The sequence below is a fragment of the Coloeus monedula genome (genome assembly GCF_965178545.1).
Source record: "Coloeus monedula genome assembly, chromosome: 5".
Taxonomy (NCBI): domain Eukaryota; kingdom Metazoa; phylum Chordata; class Aves; order Passeriformes; family Corvidae; genus Coloeus; species Coloeus monedula.
This window is the reverse complement of record NC_138785.1, coordinates 57,421,086-57,433,813: the sequence shown is the minus strand read 5'-3', so window position 1 is coordinate 57,433,813 and position 12,728 is coordinate 57,421,086. Positions and strand designations below refer to the sequence as shown.

Here is a 12,728-nt window from a genome sequence, read left to right as displayed (position 1 = left end):
TACCAGCTACTAAAAGGCCACATGGAAGCACTGAAATTAATCTTAATTCATGGGATGAGATTTTCAGAAGGGTTAGGTATCCAGTGACAATGTTTAAAAAGTAAATGCACAAAGAAATAATATGCCTCCAGAACTGTAACAGAAAGATTGCATAGAAAGTTATGCATTATGGATGATTTAGCAATATCATAGCACAGGCTCCAGCAAAAAGAGTGAAATCATCCCTATCTTTCCATTTGTCGGCAGAATTTTAACAAGGGGCTCCTGGGAGCTCTTGGGGGCTCCTCCATGGCTCAACAGACAAATTAACTCATCAAAGGGAAGGTAGGGATGATTAACTAAAAAGAGCCCCCTCCAGCCCATCACTGGTACATGCCTATTTCACCCAGATGGTGTTCACCTACCTGAAACTGGTAATGAGAGTCTCAGATCGGATTTACAGAAAAACATATATAATAAGGCGCCGCAAGAGTGACATGATAGGAGTTATTGGTCTGTGATGCTCCACACTGCGCCAGAGGCAGCAGAGCTGTTTTGTAGTGTTAGCCTCTGTTTTGTAACATTATCCTCTCCACCCGAGAGATTTCCTGCTGCAAATAGGAGACTTGGTCTTCAGAGAAACATTTGACCTGACCCTTCCTACAGGAGAGTGGGATCAACAGCAAAGAAAATGACAAGACGTGGCAACACTCCCATCACACACAAGCAGAAGCACTTTGACACCCTTTCACTGGAAATGGATGAATGTTTCTGCAGTGTTAAGGAAAAAAATCCACAAGTTTTTTTGGCTTTTTCCCAGATGCAGTTGACGTGACAATTGCCAATGTTTTGCCTGATGTCTTCATACTTATGCGAAGAGTGATTGTTGGGCTTTTAAGGACAGTCAATACAGCCAAGAAAATCCACACCAGTCCTGGTGAGAGAAAAAACAGTGAAGCAAACACAAAACCCGAAAAAGGATTTCAAAAATGCGTAAGTTTCCCCAGACAAGTAGAAAGAAAAGCCTATTTCTCCTTTGTATATGCCTGGAGGGTCAAACACCTAACAGAGCACATCCAACCAGAGGTCAGGAAGCATGCACTTCTGTTTATTAAAATAATTGCATATGCATCCAATTCAACCGGACAACTTTACAGTTTCACTAGTCCAACATTAAGCCTGTGAAAATGGACAAGCTCGGTACCTGTGGAAGCTAAGATTAGCCCAACAAGTAGGTTTTCTTCCATGAAAATTTGTCATGAAAACCAAGACCAGACTGAGAACACTCCTGACTGCCACCCATCTTCCTCTGAAAATGAGGATTTGGCAATAGTAGGATTCTAGCTACATACAAGCATGTCTCAAGGAAATTCCATAGTTGCTTAGGACTATGGGCTAAGATTTTCAAAATGGGATCAGAAACTCCTTACCAATACTAATGAAGTAATTTTAAGGAGGGAAGAAATAGCAGCAGAGGAACATAGAAACACCTCCTCAACTTCTTGTTCCACGTAGTCCTTCCTGAACAGGTTGGGTTGGGCCAAATGGCCTCCTGACGTCCTTTCCCACTTCAACTACTCTATGATTCTGAAAAAGTGCACCCCTGCTCCAAGTTCATTCTTCATCCTTTACCACCCATACTGTCACCTGCACTACCTGGCTGCCTACACCTCACCAAGAAGCCCTCTTAAACTGGATACCAACAGACCCAAGATCCTCTTCACTCCATCTCAACACACAGGGCCTGGGAGACTGGAGAACATTATTGCTAGATCTAGCTAGCCAAGTAACACGTATTTACAAGCAAAAAAAAAAAAAAGAATCCCTAACACTAGAAGAGTTCTAAAACTCTCGTAATACCTGCTTTTCACTTCTGGTCACTGACTGCTCTGTGGAAATAAGCAAGTCCACAGCATTCTCACCAAAGTAAAAATCCCAGTGAGATGTCTCACTTCCATATAACATTTATTACCTAAGGTCTCTGATGCACTTCCTGAGTCATTATATCACTGCTTATACAGCAACATGGAAGAAGAACAATTGGATTTTTTGCAGAGGTTCTGGAGTACTTTCAGAAAGAATTTTTTGTCCTCCATGAGAAACTACCATTCCAGGAGAAAACTCCCATTGTTTCTTTTAGCAGCTTATATGGAAGTTCCTTTGACCAAAACAATCCTCCAGCAAACCATTATCATCACCTCCTTGACAAGAGGTGAGAAAGTTTTCTACCCAATTTCTCTATTTTTATTCAAGTGTATCTCCTGTAGGAGAGATCTGCAGTCCCTCACACCGTTTGATGGCCTGCCCCTCCAACTCCTGATGAAGATTTACTCCCACTGAGCCTTCAAGGAGCAGCTATGGCATCAGGCAGAAGTATAGAGGTGTAGGAAGTTCTCCCTGCCCATTCGACACCTCCAACCCTGTAATGTGCTTGGAAGGGATGATCCTCCTAAACTTTACATAATAAGCTGGATGGCTGTGAGCAGTTCAGGCAACTCAAGCCTGTCATAAATCACCAAGACAACAACACTTGCCTGAGGCTGCCACCGTGGCTGCTCACAGAAAATACTCTGTTCTCCTGATTATCGTCTTAGTGATTAGAAGTACCCATTACGGACCAGCACCCCATTGTGTTACTCACAGTAAAGCACAAAAGCACAGATGTGTGTGAGGAAATGGAAGTATTATTCTAGTGCATCACACAGCTCACGCTTCATGACAACACCAAAATCTCAATAGGTTTTGGGTTTGTGCTTTCATAAACAAAACCCAGTGATTACTGCATGTGGTAAAAAGCAAACTCCAATCATGGCCCTTCAGACTCATCACTGCCACAAAGTGCTAATTAATTTCTCAATCATTATGAAGCAAGACTGTTGCTCTGTTGTGTCAGAACGGAAAATTCAGCCAAAGCAACCAGCTATGCGTTGCAAAGGGGATGATTTCCACTGAGACCTGAACCCAGCCTCCATGGCTGAGTGTGCCTGCACACGCAGTCAGAGCTCCATGCCTGCCAAGGCTGCAGCCCATCACTTGCAATGGCATTAGGATCCTGTATGCACCTGCACAAAGCTACCAAAATAAAAATCAGACACTGAAGAAAAAGAGGCCTATAAAGCTGGCAGGGGGCACTCCTCCAGAAAGGCTGCAAATTTCCAGTGCATCTGAGGATTAACCACAGTAGTACAACAAGAGCTACAAGTAGGTAAGTTTTCACAGACACATATACACTGTCCTTTGTATTTTTTCTCTTTTCATAGGGAAAAAACCAGTTCAACATGATTCAATACCAAAACTTTCTCCCTGCAACAAATATGCTCTGTGCAACTTCCTCCTCCTGACCTACACATGCACAATAGGTTAGTGGCACTAAAGAAAAAAGAACTCCTGAATGAAACCTTGCGATAATTTTATCCTTCTGTAATGGCATGGGCCAGAGTTAATGTTAAGTGGGATGGGGCAGCAGGAAAAGAGCATGCCAGGGTTAAGATGGACCATTTAGCAGCAATTAGCAATGATGCATTGTGCAAAAATAGCAACAATGAAAAAAAAAGAAAAGAGGTTACACTAGAAACAAAACCATTAACGAAAATAAGTTTAATTTCACCAATTAGCATTTGTCTAAGAAAGGCAAACTTTCCATTGCTGTTGTAAGCCAATGGGGAATTAAAAAACCAGAAGAATCTTATCACAAATATTTACTTTCCACTAGCAATGAGTCTGGGAGTGTTTTTCTAACAAAAGACAGAGCTACTGTCCCACATTTTTGTGACCCTCTCTGTAGTTCCAGGGAGAAAATATTTAGTTCAACATTATCGTAAGCTAGAATATGGCTCTATTTATGTGACAAGTTGACAACATACAATTTCATGCTTGTTGAACTGATCTGTGTTATATATTCACTGCGAATATTATGAAGCCTCACCATTATAAATATGAAACAGTATACACTTATTCAAAATAACTCCAGCAGTAGCAATTTATAGCTCGGTTGTTTGTGTGCTTATGAAGTCCAAATGCCACCTTAAGAAGCTGCATCTCACTAAAACAGATGTGGAGTGTGACTGTGACCAAAGTGGATTTAAGATGACCTCTGTGAAAGGAGGCTATTACATTTTTGTTTGCATGGCAGCTGACACCAGTTCGTATTTAGCTACGTAGCCAGTGGGAACACAGTGTAACACAGTGTCCTCAAGGGCTGGTTTTAACACAGGCCAAGACATCCATCTAATGACCTAATTAGCTTACTACTGTTCTGGTGAGTGCTAGTCTTCCCTCTTGGAAAAGGACAGGTGCTCTCCAGAGCAGCAGCATAGTGAGTATCTCAGGCCATGGCTGCTCCAGGTGGAATGTCTCCTTAATGGGACTGTGAAGTGGATCAGTCGCATTTTCTTGATTGCACGCCTCGGGAACGGTCTTGGTGGCCGCACACGTCAAACAATAAACTCTCAAAGCAATTGTTTTTTGCTCACTTGGGACTTCTTTCCTGCCTGAAGGTTTCAACCAACATGCCAGGTGGCTCTTGCATTAAAACAGAGATGTGTTTAGACAGTTTGTAGTTTGTCCAAGTGGGAAAGAAAAAAGGAACAGCAGCACACCTTGGTAACACTAGATACAGAGCATTTGCATAAACTCTTTCCAATTACATAGCAGCTGGTTCAAGTAAAATAAATTCCACTTACTGCTTGAGCCTTTTTAAATGTCAGCATAGCTAATCACAGATCATCGTTTACATACATCATCCCACACAGACACGATGTTATTGTGCTGGTCTCCTATTTAGCAGATGTAGAGCCCTGAATCAGGCCAGAGACACTGATAAAGGTAATGCATTCAAACACACAAGAAACATGACATTGCTCCATTAGGAACATAAAAATTCTGGCACTTTTGCCAAGTGTCTGCTATTTTCTTTCCCTGGAAATGAGGGTCTTCTTCTCGTTTCACAAGTGGGTTTTATGATACATTGTTACCTTTTATCATTCTTATAAAGTTTCCTATCCCAAATCTGCATCTTTTGCCTTTTATGTTTATTGTTGTATTAAACCTACGACATTGTTTCACTACTAAATCTATCCCATAACCACGCACTGTACATTCATTTCTCTAGGACCTCAGTAGCTATTACCTGTTTGCTTTTATGATCTCTTATGAACTGTTAGGAATAACAATTTGCAGGAACGTTTGTAAAGTCATCTCAGCCTGAACTCAGCCTTCCCCTTTTCTACCATACAGTGATACTCTCCTCTCTACAATGAAATCCCATTTGTCATAGAAGCAGTTCATTACAGGATGCATTTTAGAGGGATGCGAGTTCCGAAATACATGTGCTTATCATGTAAAACATTCCATGTGTGCAAATCTGAATTTCAAAAAAGCCTGCTTATTAGAGAAGGAAAGTACATGTTGATACGACTTGGTCCTGTGTTGCTTCCAGATTCACCAGTATGCTCTACTCTACTGCCCAGAGCTATTTTGTTCATGCCCTCCAAGGCCTCAGACAGGCTGCTATGTGGTGCATGCAATCACAGTCCTCTCAAGCACTTTGATAAGCTTTATTCTGCCATTATGCCATCTAGAACATTAAACACAATGTTTAAGTTCTATGTTAAATCACGATCAGCTCCTATTAACTGTTCCAAGCTCCTCATTTTTATCAACAGTTACTTTATTAAATCCTTAATAATATAGATGGAATAGTTAGTTAATTTGTGTGTTGAGCCATGGATGTTAATTTGTAAACATAATAACATACTGCAATCATTTGCATAATAGCATTTTAATCTTTTTAGTAAAAGCTGTAATTCCCTACAAAGTACGCTGCAGTAGAAACTAAGTGACTATTGGTAATAATAAAAAAGGCCTTAAAATTCTGATCCTATTATAGTGTTGGAACATACCCAAACTGCTACCATAATCTCTGAAATGTTACTGTTCTCTGATTTAGGTGTCTGTGTCAAGAATAAAAATGAAGTATAACTGGTAGCAGTAGACTATTTCCTAAATGTAATTTAGTATTCACTAAGCACCAGCACTTTGCAAATAGCTGTGAGGCTTTCCTTCAAAGTTCAGAGCTCTAGTTATGCATATTGTGTGAGGTACACCATGCAGCTCACCTCCAGCTTCTGTTGTGCTGAATAGATGGCTATGATAAATCATGCTGATTTGGCACTGAAGGGCATCAGCCATCAAGGATTTGACTACTGTGTCTTTTTTTCCCTGAGATTATATCTCCTTGAACTGCCTGCCCAGGGCTACTAGTTTTGGAGAAAATTAAAAAGTGGAAAAAATGCTAGGGAAGGCCACTACATTAAGTCTATACAGGCTCAGTTCTCTGGAACCCATTAACACCAGTCACAAGACGGGCAAAGAAAACACTGGTGGTTGTTTAAAAGTCAGGCCAAGTCATTTTACGCAAGATCTGGTAATTCATTAATCAATCTGGCTGCAAACCTTGAATGAATAACCTGCAATGGTGAAAGAGACTGGCAGCACCACAGAACATGAGGGATCTTATAATCTGAACCAATGCAAATTACACTGGTGATGTTTAAGGCTTCCCTCAACACTCATCATCTTCCTGATAAAACCCCTTCCAAATAAGTAAGAAATCATTTATCTCCATTAATTCCCCTGCTGTCAGAGGAAAGACAGTCTGAATTTTATTGTGCATTTCTTTCCCTCCTCACATTCTCATTGCTTGTAATACAGCCCTTTTTGGCAGCCTACAATAAAGCATAGCTATCTTTTTAGGCTTTCCAAATACATGGCACATAGAATGGCCTTGAGAATTAACCTGGGATACACCTATACAAAACAAGTAAAAACAAAGTCATCAAATATTGTGAGCATCTCTTTGGAACACAGAATCATGTAAATAAATTAAATCTGCAGAAGGGCAAGCAATGTGGGTTTTCTGAAGTCTTTTTAAAGGCTAAAAAAAGTGTTTTGCCAAGTACAAGATTTATGATTTTACACAGGTTCGTTGTACTTTAACAGGTTATTGCGAATCTATGGGCTGCATTTTCTCTTACCATCAGCTGAGTTACTTGCAAAAAATGCCAACACCCACCATAGATATCTTCCCTCTCCATAATGCTAGGCATGGATCATAAATAACTTTAAATATGACTAATCTTACATGATATGGTACAGTATATTTCAAGATGCCTCAAGGGACAACAGTTCTCGTGAACACAAAGCCTTCTCACTCATGACATATCAAGTGGTATGTTTGTTCATAATTTCACATAGCATTGGCTTTAAGAATGAAAATTTAACCATCTTGATTTTCTGAAAGTAGCCAAATTAAAGTTTTTGCAAATACATTTTTTTTCAACTTTAGTTCTTCACAAAACCAAATCACAAAAGTGAATGGTGCAGTCAACCATCTAAATAACTGGTCTTGGGTGACTTGTTAACTATTTACTTGCATGAACTTGTGTCAATAGACAGTGCCCTGAGGGGCAAGAACTCCTTCATTTTATCTTTTCAAACAACAGGCAAAGAAAATTAGGTGAAAAACAGAAGTGATCAAGCTGTGAACAGAAAGAAATCACCTAATTCATAATGTACCTACGTACAAACATTGGCAAGAAGAGCCTCTGTGCTGGGGCAGTAAAGGCTTGATTCGAGACTCATATGGGTTACGCTGGCATGTGAGCAGAATAGTGGAGTGATGAATTAGGTGTGCCTGCAAAATGGTGTGTTTTAATCCTAGAGTGAAGGCCAGTATCTCATCACACCTAAGCGGATGAGAACAGGGATTTATACTCAACACTTACATACTATCTAGACTAATTGGACCTTTATCTCACTTGGCTCCTGGTTGCTACCATAACTATTAATAATTTCTAGCCTGGGAGACTCCCAGTGCCACTGGGAGTGCCTAAGCTTGTGGGTGCTCAGCTCAAGTGAGCTTTCAGGAACACAATTTGCAAAAAGACTGAAAATTCACTTCCTGAAATACAAGCCTTTCTTTAAAAAAAGTGCACCAGAGACACCCAGGAACTTTGTAAAGGGCTTTTGGACACTGTCCCTCACATAGGCAATGCCACATGTACTGCATTAATACCTCAAAGGAGAGTGTGTTTCCTTCAAGGCTAGGTTTGCAATTCACACCGTACAGCTTGTGCAAGTAATGCTGCTCGTGTACTTCCCAGAATTTGCTTGTCATTCTGGTTCTTTCCACCCCAAATAGGCTGTATTTCTATTTTTGTATGACAATGCCTCATCTGGAAGCTTAAGTTAGATAAAACATACTACTCCCACAATGGTAAGAGAGAAAAAAAAAGTTAAAAAAGGGTATAAAAAGAAGTTATTTTCTTTTTAAAAAAGCCATTGAGGATCAATATGCAAAAATCTAGTGATTACCAAATGAGAAACTGCACAAAACTTCCATCCTCTCAGCTAAAACAAAGAGTTCCTCACAAAGTATGTGAAATAGTCTCTGGAGGAAGAAGACATCTTTTTCTGATCTTGAGCACCCCCAGTTGTCACATTACTGAGCGGCAGAGGCAAGAAATAGTGCAAAGTATCCAGCTGCACAGTGGAGAATGGGGACAGGGTTAATGTACAGGAGGAGAAAATAACTGTTTCATTCCCATCTTCCTAGGCCAAGCAACCAAGAATGTAAACACAATACTCTAAGAAGCTGAAAATAGTCTAATTTTGCACTGCAGTATTGTAAAATACCATTAGGGCACAATTTGTCCCTACAGGTTAAGTATGGGCCAAGCTGTGATGAGACAGCAGTGCAGCCTGCAGCTGAAGTCAATGAGTGTGAGGAAAGAAAACAACAGAATTTGTGTGTTAGGAAATAAGTGGGGTATTTCATTTCCAAACAATTACTTCTGACCTATTGCTTGCTGTGTAGATGCATTCCACTGGCTGCATTGTCCCTGCTTCTCCACATCTATTCCCCTGTTTCTTCACACTGGAGCAGCTCATCGTCAGACACACCCAAACATGCCCATGAGATGTTGTCCCCATCACTATCTCCCAATGAGGTTAACTACCAGCGTATCTGCTTGTCCTGCTGTTTGCAGCATGCTTCCATTTTCAGTACAGGAACTGTTTCCTATACAAGGTGTGTAGGGGAATGGTCACTACCTATCCGAGACAACTTTACACTCAGCAGCTGTGGCCATCAGAGCAGACAGGCAGTAACACACAGGACAAGCAATGAGTCTGTGGTCAAGTTCCACTGGTTTTACTGGAGTAATTTGTACGCTTAGAACTGGTAAATACATAATTCTATTACTTATCTGGAACTTGCACTTTGAAAGTCTGCATCTTCAACTGATTTTTTCTAAAGGAAAATGCCTCTGCATTTGGCTTTTGACAAATGTGGAAAAAATATGCACCCTCGGTTATAAAAAAAGCAAAACAAGTCTCCACACACTAGCTGCAAATGTGGACCCTGCTCCCCTGCCTCCCCACTGCTGACCATCCAGACCTAGTCACCAACATGCCCTACCCTGCCTGAGGCAGTACAACTGCAATTCAAGAACCAGACCGGGTTTGGAAACTTTGTAAAACAGTGTGGAACATTACACAACTAAAGAAAAAAAGAGGGCCTAAGCCCAAGGCTTTGCAGGGCTATTTTGATTCAAATAAAATTAATTCCAAGTTACTTGGATGTAAATCACAGAAATTAAACAGAGAAGACCAGTTTCTGCTATCAGTTACACTTGTATAAATCCAGAGCAACTCATCTGCATCAGGGAGATCACTGTGGGTTTACAGCTGTATACAAAGAAAGGAGAATTTTATTCAGGACATCAAATCTTAGGTAAGCATTTTACTATACTATTTCAGTTAATTTTTTCCAGCCTTTAAATTCTACCATGATAATTCGGGGCTTTCCGGAACCAGCAGGCTAGCTGTACTTCCTGGAACTGTGGTACTTGGTGTGTGAGAAACAGCACCCACAGCTTGCTTTTGTACAAGGTCTTCCTGCCAGCTAATCAATTTATTGTCCAATTTCCCAGCCAGTGAACGATCTATGGCCTCTCCTATCAACAAGGAGGGAAGGGAGTTAGGGTTTAGGAGGGGCATGGCTGCCCGAAACCACAAGGTGGAGAATTATGAAGGCTTTACACAACAAAAGAAAGAAGACTCGAGACAAAGAGACAGCAACTCTCCTCTTGTACACCCTGATCCCCAATGCGAAACTGGAAAGAAAACAATTAAATCTCTCCTATCACCCCTTAACTTTTTCTTTTAGATTGCTCTCCACCAGGAGATCTATGAAACATCACAAAAGCTGAGTTAGTCCCTGAGCTACTGACAACCCTCACTGCCTTCTCTGCCACACTCACCCTTCCTCTCCCCTATACATAAACAAATTGTGGACCTCTCAATTTGTGTGCAAGTAACTTGCACAGCAAGGCTCTGAGTGGTAAAAGCCTTTACTAGAAATGTTCCAGCTACTCATCACCTAGCTGCTGCGCAGAGCTCTGCTTCTTGCTGAGGAATTCAAGTGGAAGACAACAAATGAGTTTCGACTTCTGTTTTGCTCTGTAGCTGACAACAGTGTAACCCTTCACAGTGACGCCACAGGGCAGTGTGCTCTAGGCACTCTTTAGCTGTTTCCTCCAAAAATCTGAAGTTCCATTTGAATCCTTTTAAGGCTTTCCCTCCCACACCCCTCAGATTGCAGGTCTGGTTTTGATGATGAGGATTGTAGGAAGCAGTCAGAACCCATAATATATCATCAGGTTTCTTGTCTCTTAACGGCAGAAAAATAGTAAACTGTTGTCCACCAGGCTAACGAAAAAAAAATCAGAAAAAAAAGCAAGCAAGGACTTTGCAACATGCACTTGCATCATCTTGCCTTACCTCAAATATATTGGCGGGTTCATTGCTGTACTGACTGGAGATGATCTCTGACTGGTCACTGTACCACTTGAGTCCCCCGAGAAAGCTGTCCGCATCCAGGTCATTCACATCTAGTTCAGAGAGGTCAAGTTCTGGGAGATCTGGGCAAAGAGGCTGGTCTTCGCCAACCAGAGCAGCACACTGCAGGATACAGCAACAAAGAAATAGTTTCATTAATTACCAGGAATCTATTAACTAATATCATGTGATAAGAATTAAGCCTCAATTAAGCTATGACACAGGGGCACTAGGATTGACTTTGTTTTCTGAAAAAAGAAACACATAGTATTTGGTCATTGTTAGCTCTATATAGGTATGTAAAGGGGTGGGGAAAACAGCAGGGCATACGCTGCCTTCTCTATCACATCTCTGTCCAGGGACAACGACGTTCCTTCTCCCTATACCATTTCATAATAACCACATTCAAAGCTTTAAATCCAACAGCAGAAGCCAAAGCATGGCCTTATTCTCCTGTTTGAGAGTGAACCAGTGCAGGTAGAAGTTACAGATGAATACCTCTGGGCAAGGTCTGTCACGAATTTCCTGCTACATTCAGGTTAAAGAGGCACAGCCTGTTACAGCCTTCAGCCCTGGAGGCTGGCTCAAGCTGGAGACAGTCACACTTTCACTTCTACAGAACCTTACTGTTATCCTTTCAGCCACTCATGATGGTGGCCACCATATGGACATAAAAAAGTATGGGTTAGTGACACTGCTGGTGCTCTTTTCCTGATGCACAAAGCACAGCCACCCAGTCAGGCATAAGGGTCCTGGCAACCAAAGTGTGGCTTGAAACATCCCTATATTCTCCTCTGGGTGACAGGCATAGTTAGTTCACGCAGCCTTTCACCTGCTTGGTGTGAACACATCTATTATCCCAGCCGGTTTCCTAAATGTCCCCAGAGAGAAGCTGTACTGAGAGAACCAAATGGGTTTTCCTCTTCTGGCAGCCTCTGATTCAGTATTCCGAAAAAAGGGTCTGTGAAACATTTTGGTTGAGGCCGTAAACAAAGTCTAGTCTGCAGGAATCCTCTTCAGCAGTGCAAAATGTTTGTCTGCACAACTTAGGAAGAGAGTGGGGATAAATAAAAACAAACCTGGAATAAGTGTCCTTTTATATGCCAGTATGAAGTTAGATAGGGTATTGACTGACCTACTAAGGAAGAAAAAATTAATAACATACATCCACTTCAACACAGCAATTGAAATGTTAGAGTATCCACCAAAACCATTTCCTAATTATAGAAAACACATAGTAACAGTTTGGCAAATAGCTGAGTCCCATATGTCAATGCTGCTCAATTAAGCAATTCCTACTGCACTGTACCATGTATCCTTGTAACTCATCTCCGAACATCTACGTCGATACGGGCACGCTGCAAAGCACATGTGGAGCTGCAGAGGTACCAGGCGCTGAATGGTTAAAAGCCATCTAAAGTCAACTGAGTCTAAGGGCATCTACCATGAGTATTTCTAGCACTGTGTTAAGGATGGCCAACAGCAGGACATCCTCAACTCCCGTCAGTTGACTGGGTGGTTTGAGTGATTTCCCAACTTCTATATTTGGACTGAAGTCAACGGATAAAGCGCCACTTTCTGAAGGCAGATTTCTGTAGGGCACTAACAGTGTCCAGGGATGTGAATTGCTCAGTCCTGCTTATGTCACTCTCTCAAGGACCGCCTTTTACAATAATGCAAGCGAGAGCTGCTGAAGGTGCATTTCATTGAGGTTTTTGTCCCCGGAATCTCGGTGCGTCTGCAGAGCACAGGCTGGATGCAGCAGCTCAGCCTTGAGCAAAGATTTTGTCTGCTGGCACGAAGACTCGGTGCAGCTGGTGTGAGCTATAATTTACCAGACAACTTCTACG

At 41.5% G+C, this 12,728-nt stretch overlaps 1 protein-coding gene across 2 annotated transcripts in view; it reads right to left on the bottom strand.

The window, feature by feature from the left end:
• The window catches only part of PPARGC1A (PPARG coactivator 1 alpha), a 68,751-nt gene that overhangs the window by 52,523 nt on the left and 3,500 nt on the right, over positions 1-12,728 (bottom strand). For both annotated transcript variants that reach the window (XM_082281558.1, XM_082281559.1), the window contains exon 2: positions 10,822-11,001. In XM_082281558.1, the coding sequence (XP_082137684.1) occupies positions 10,822-11,001 (180 nt within the window). The remainder of the gene's footprint in view (positions 1-10,821; positions 11,002-12,728) is intronic.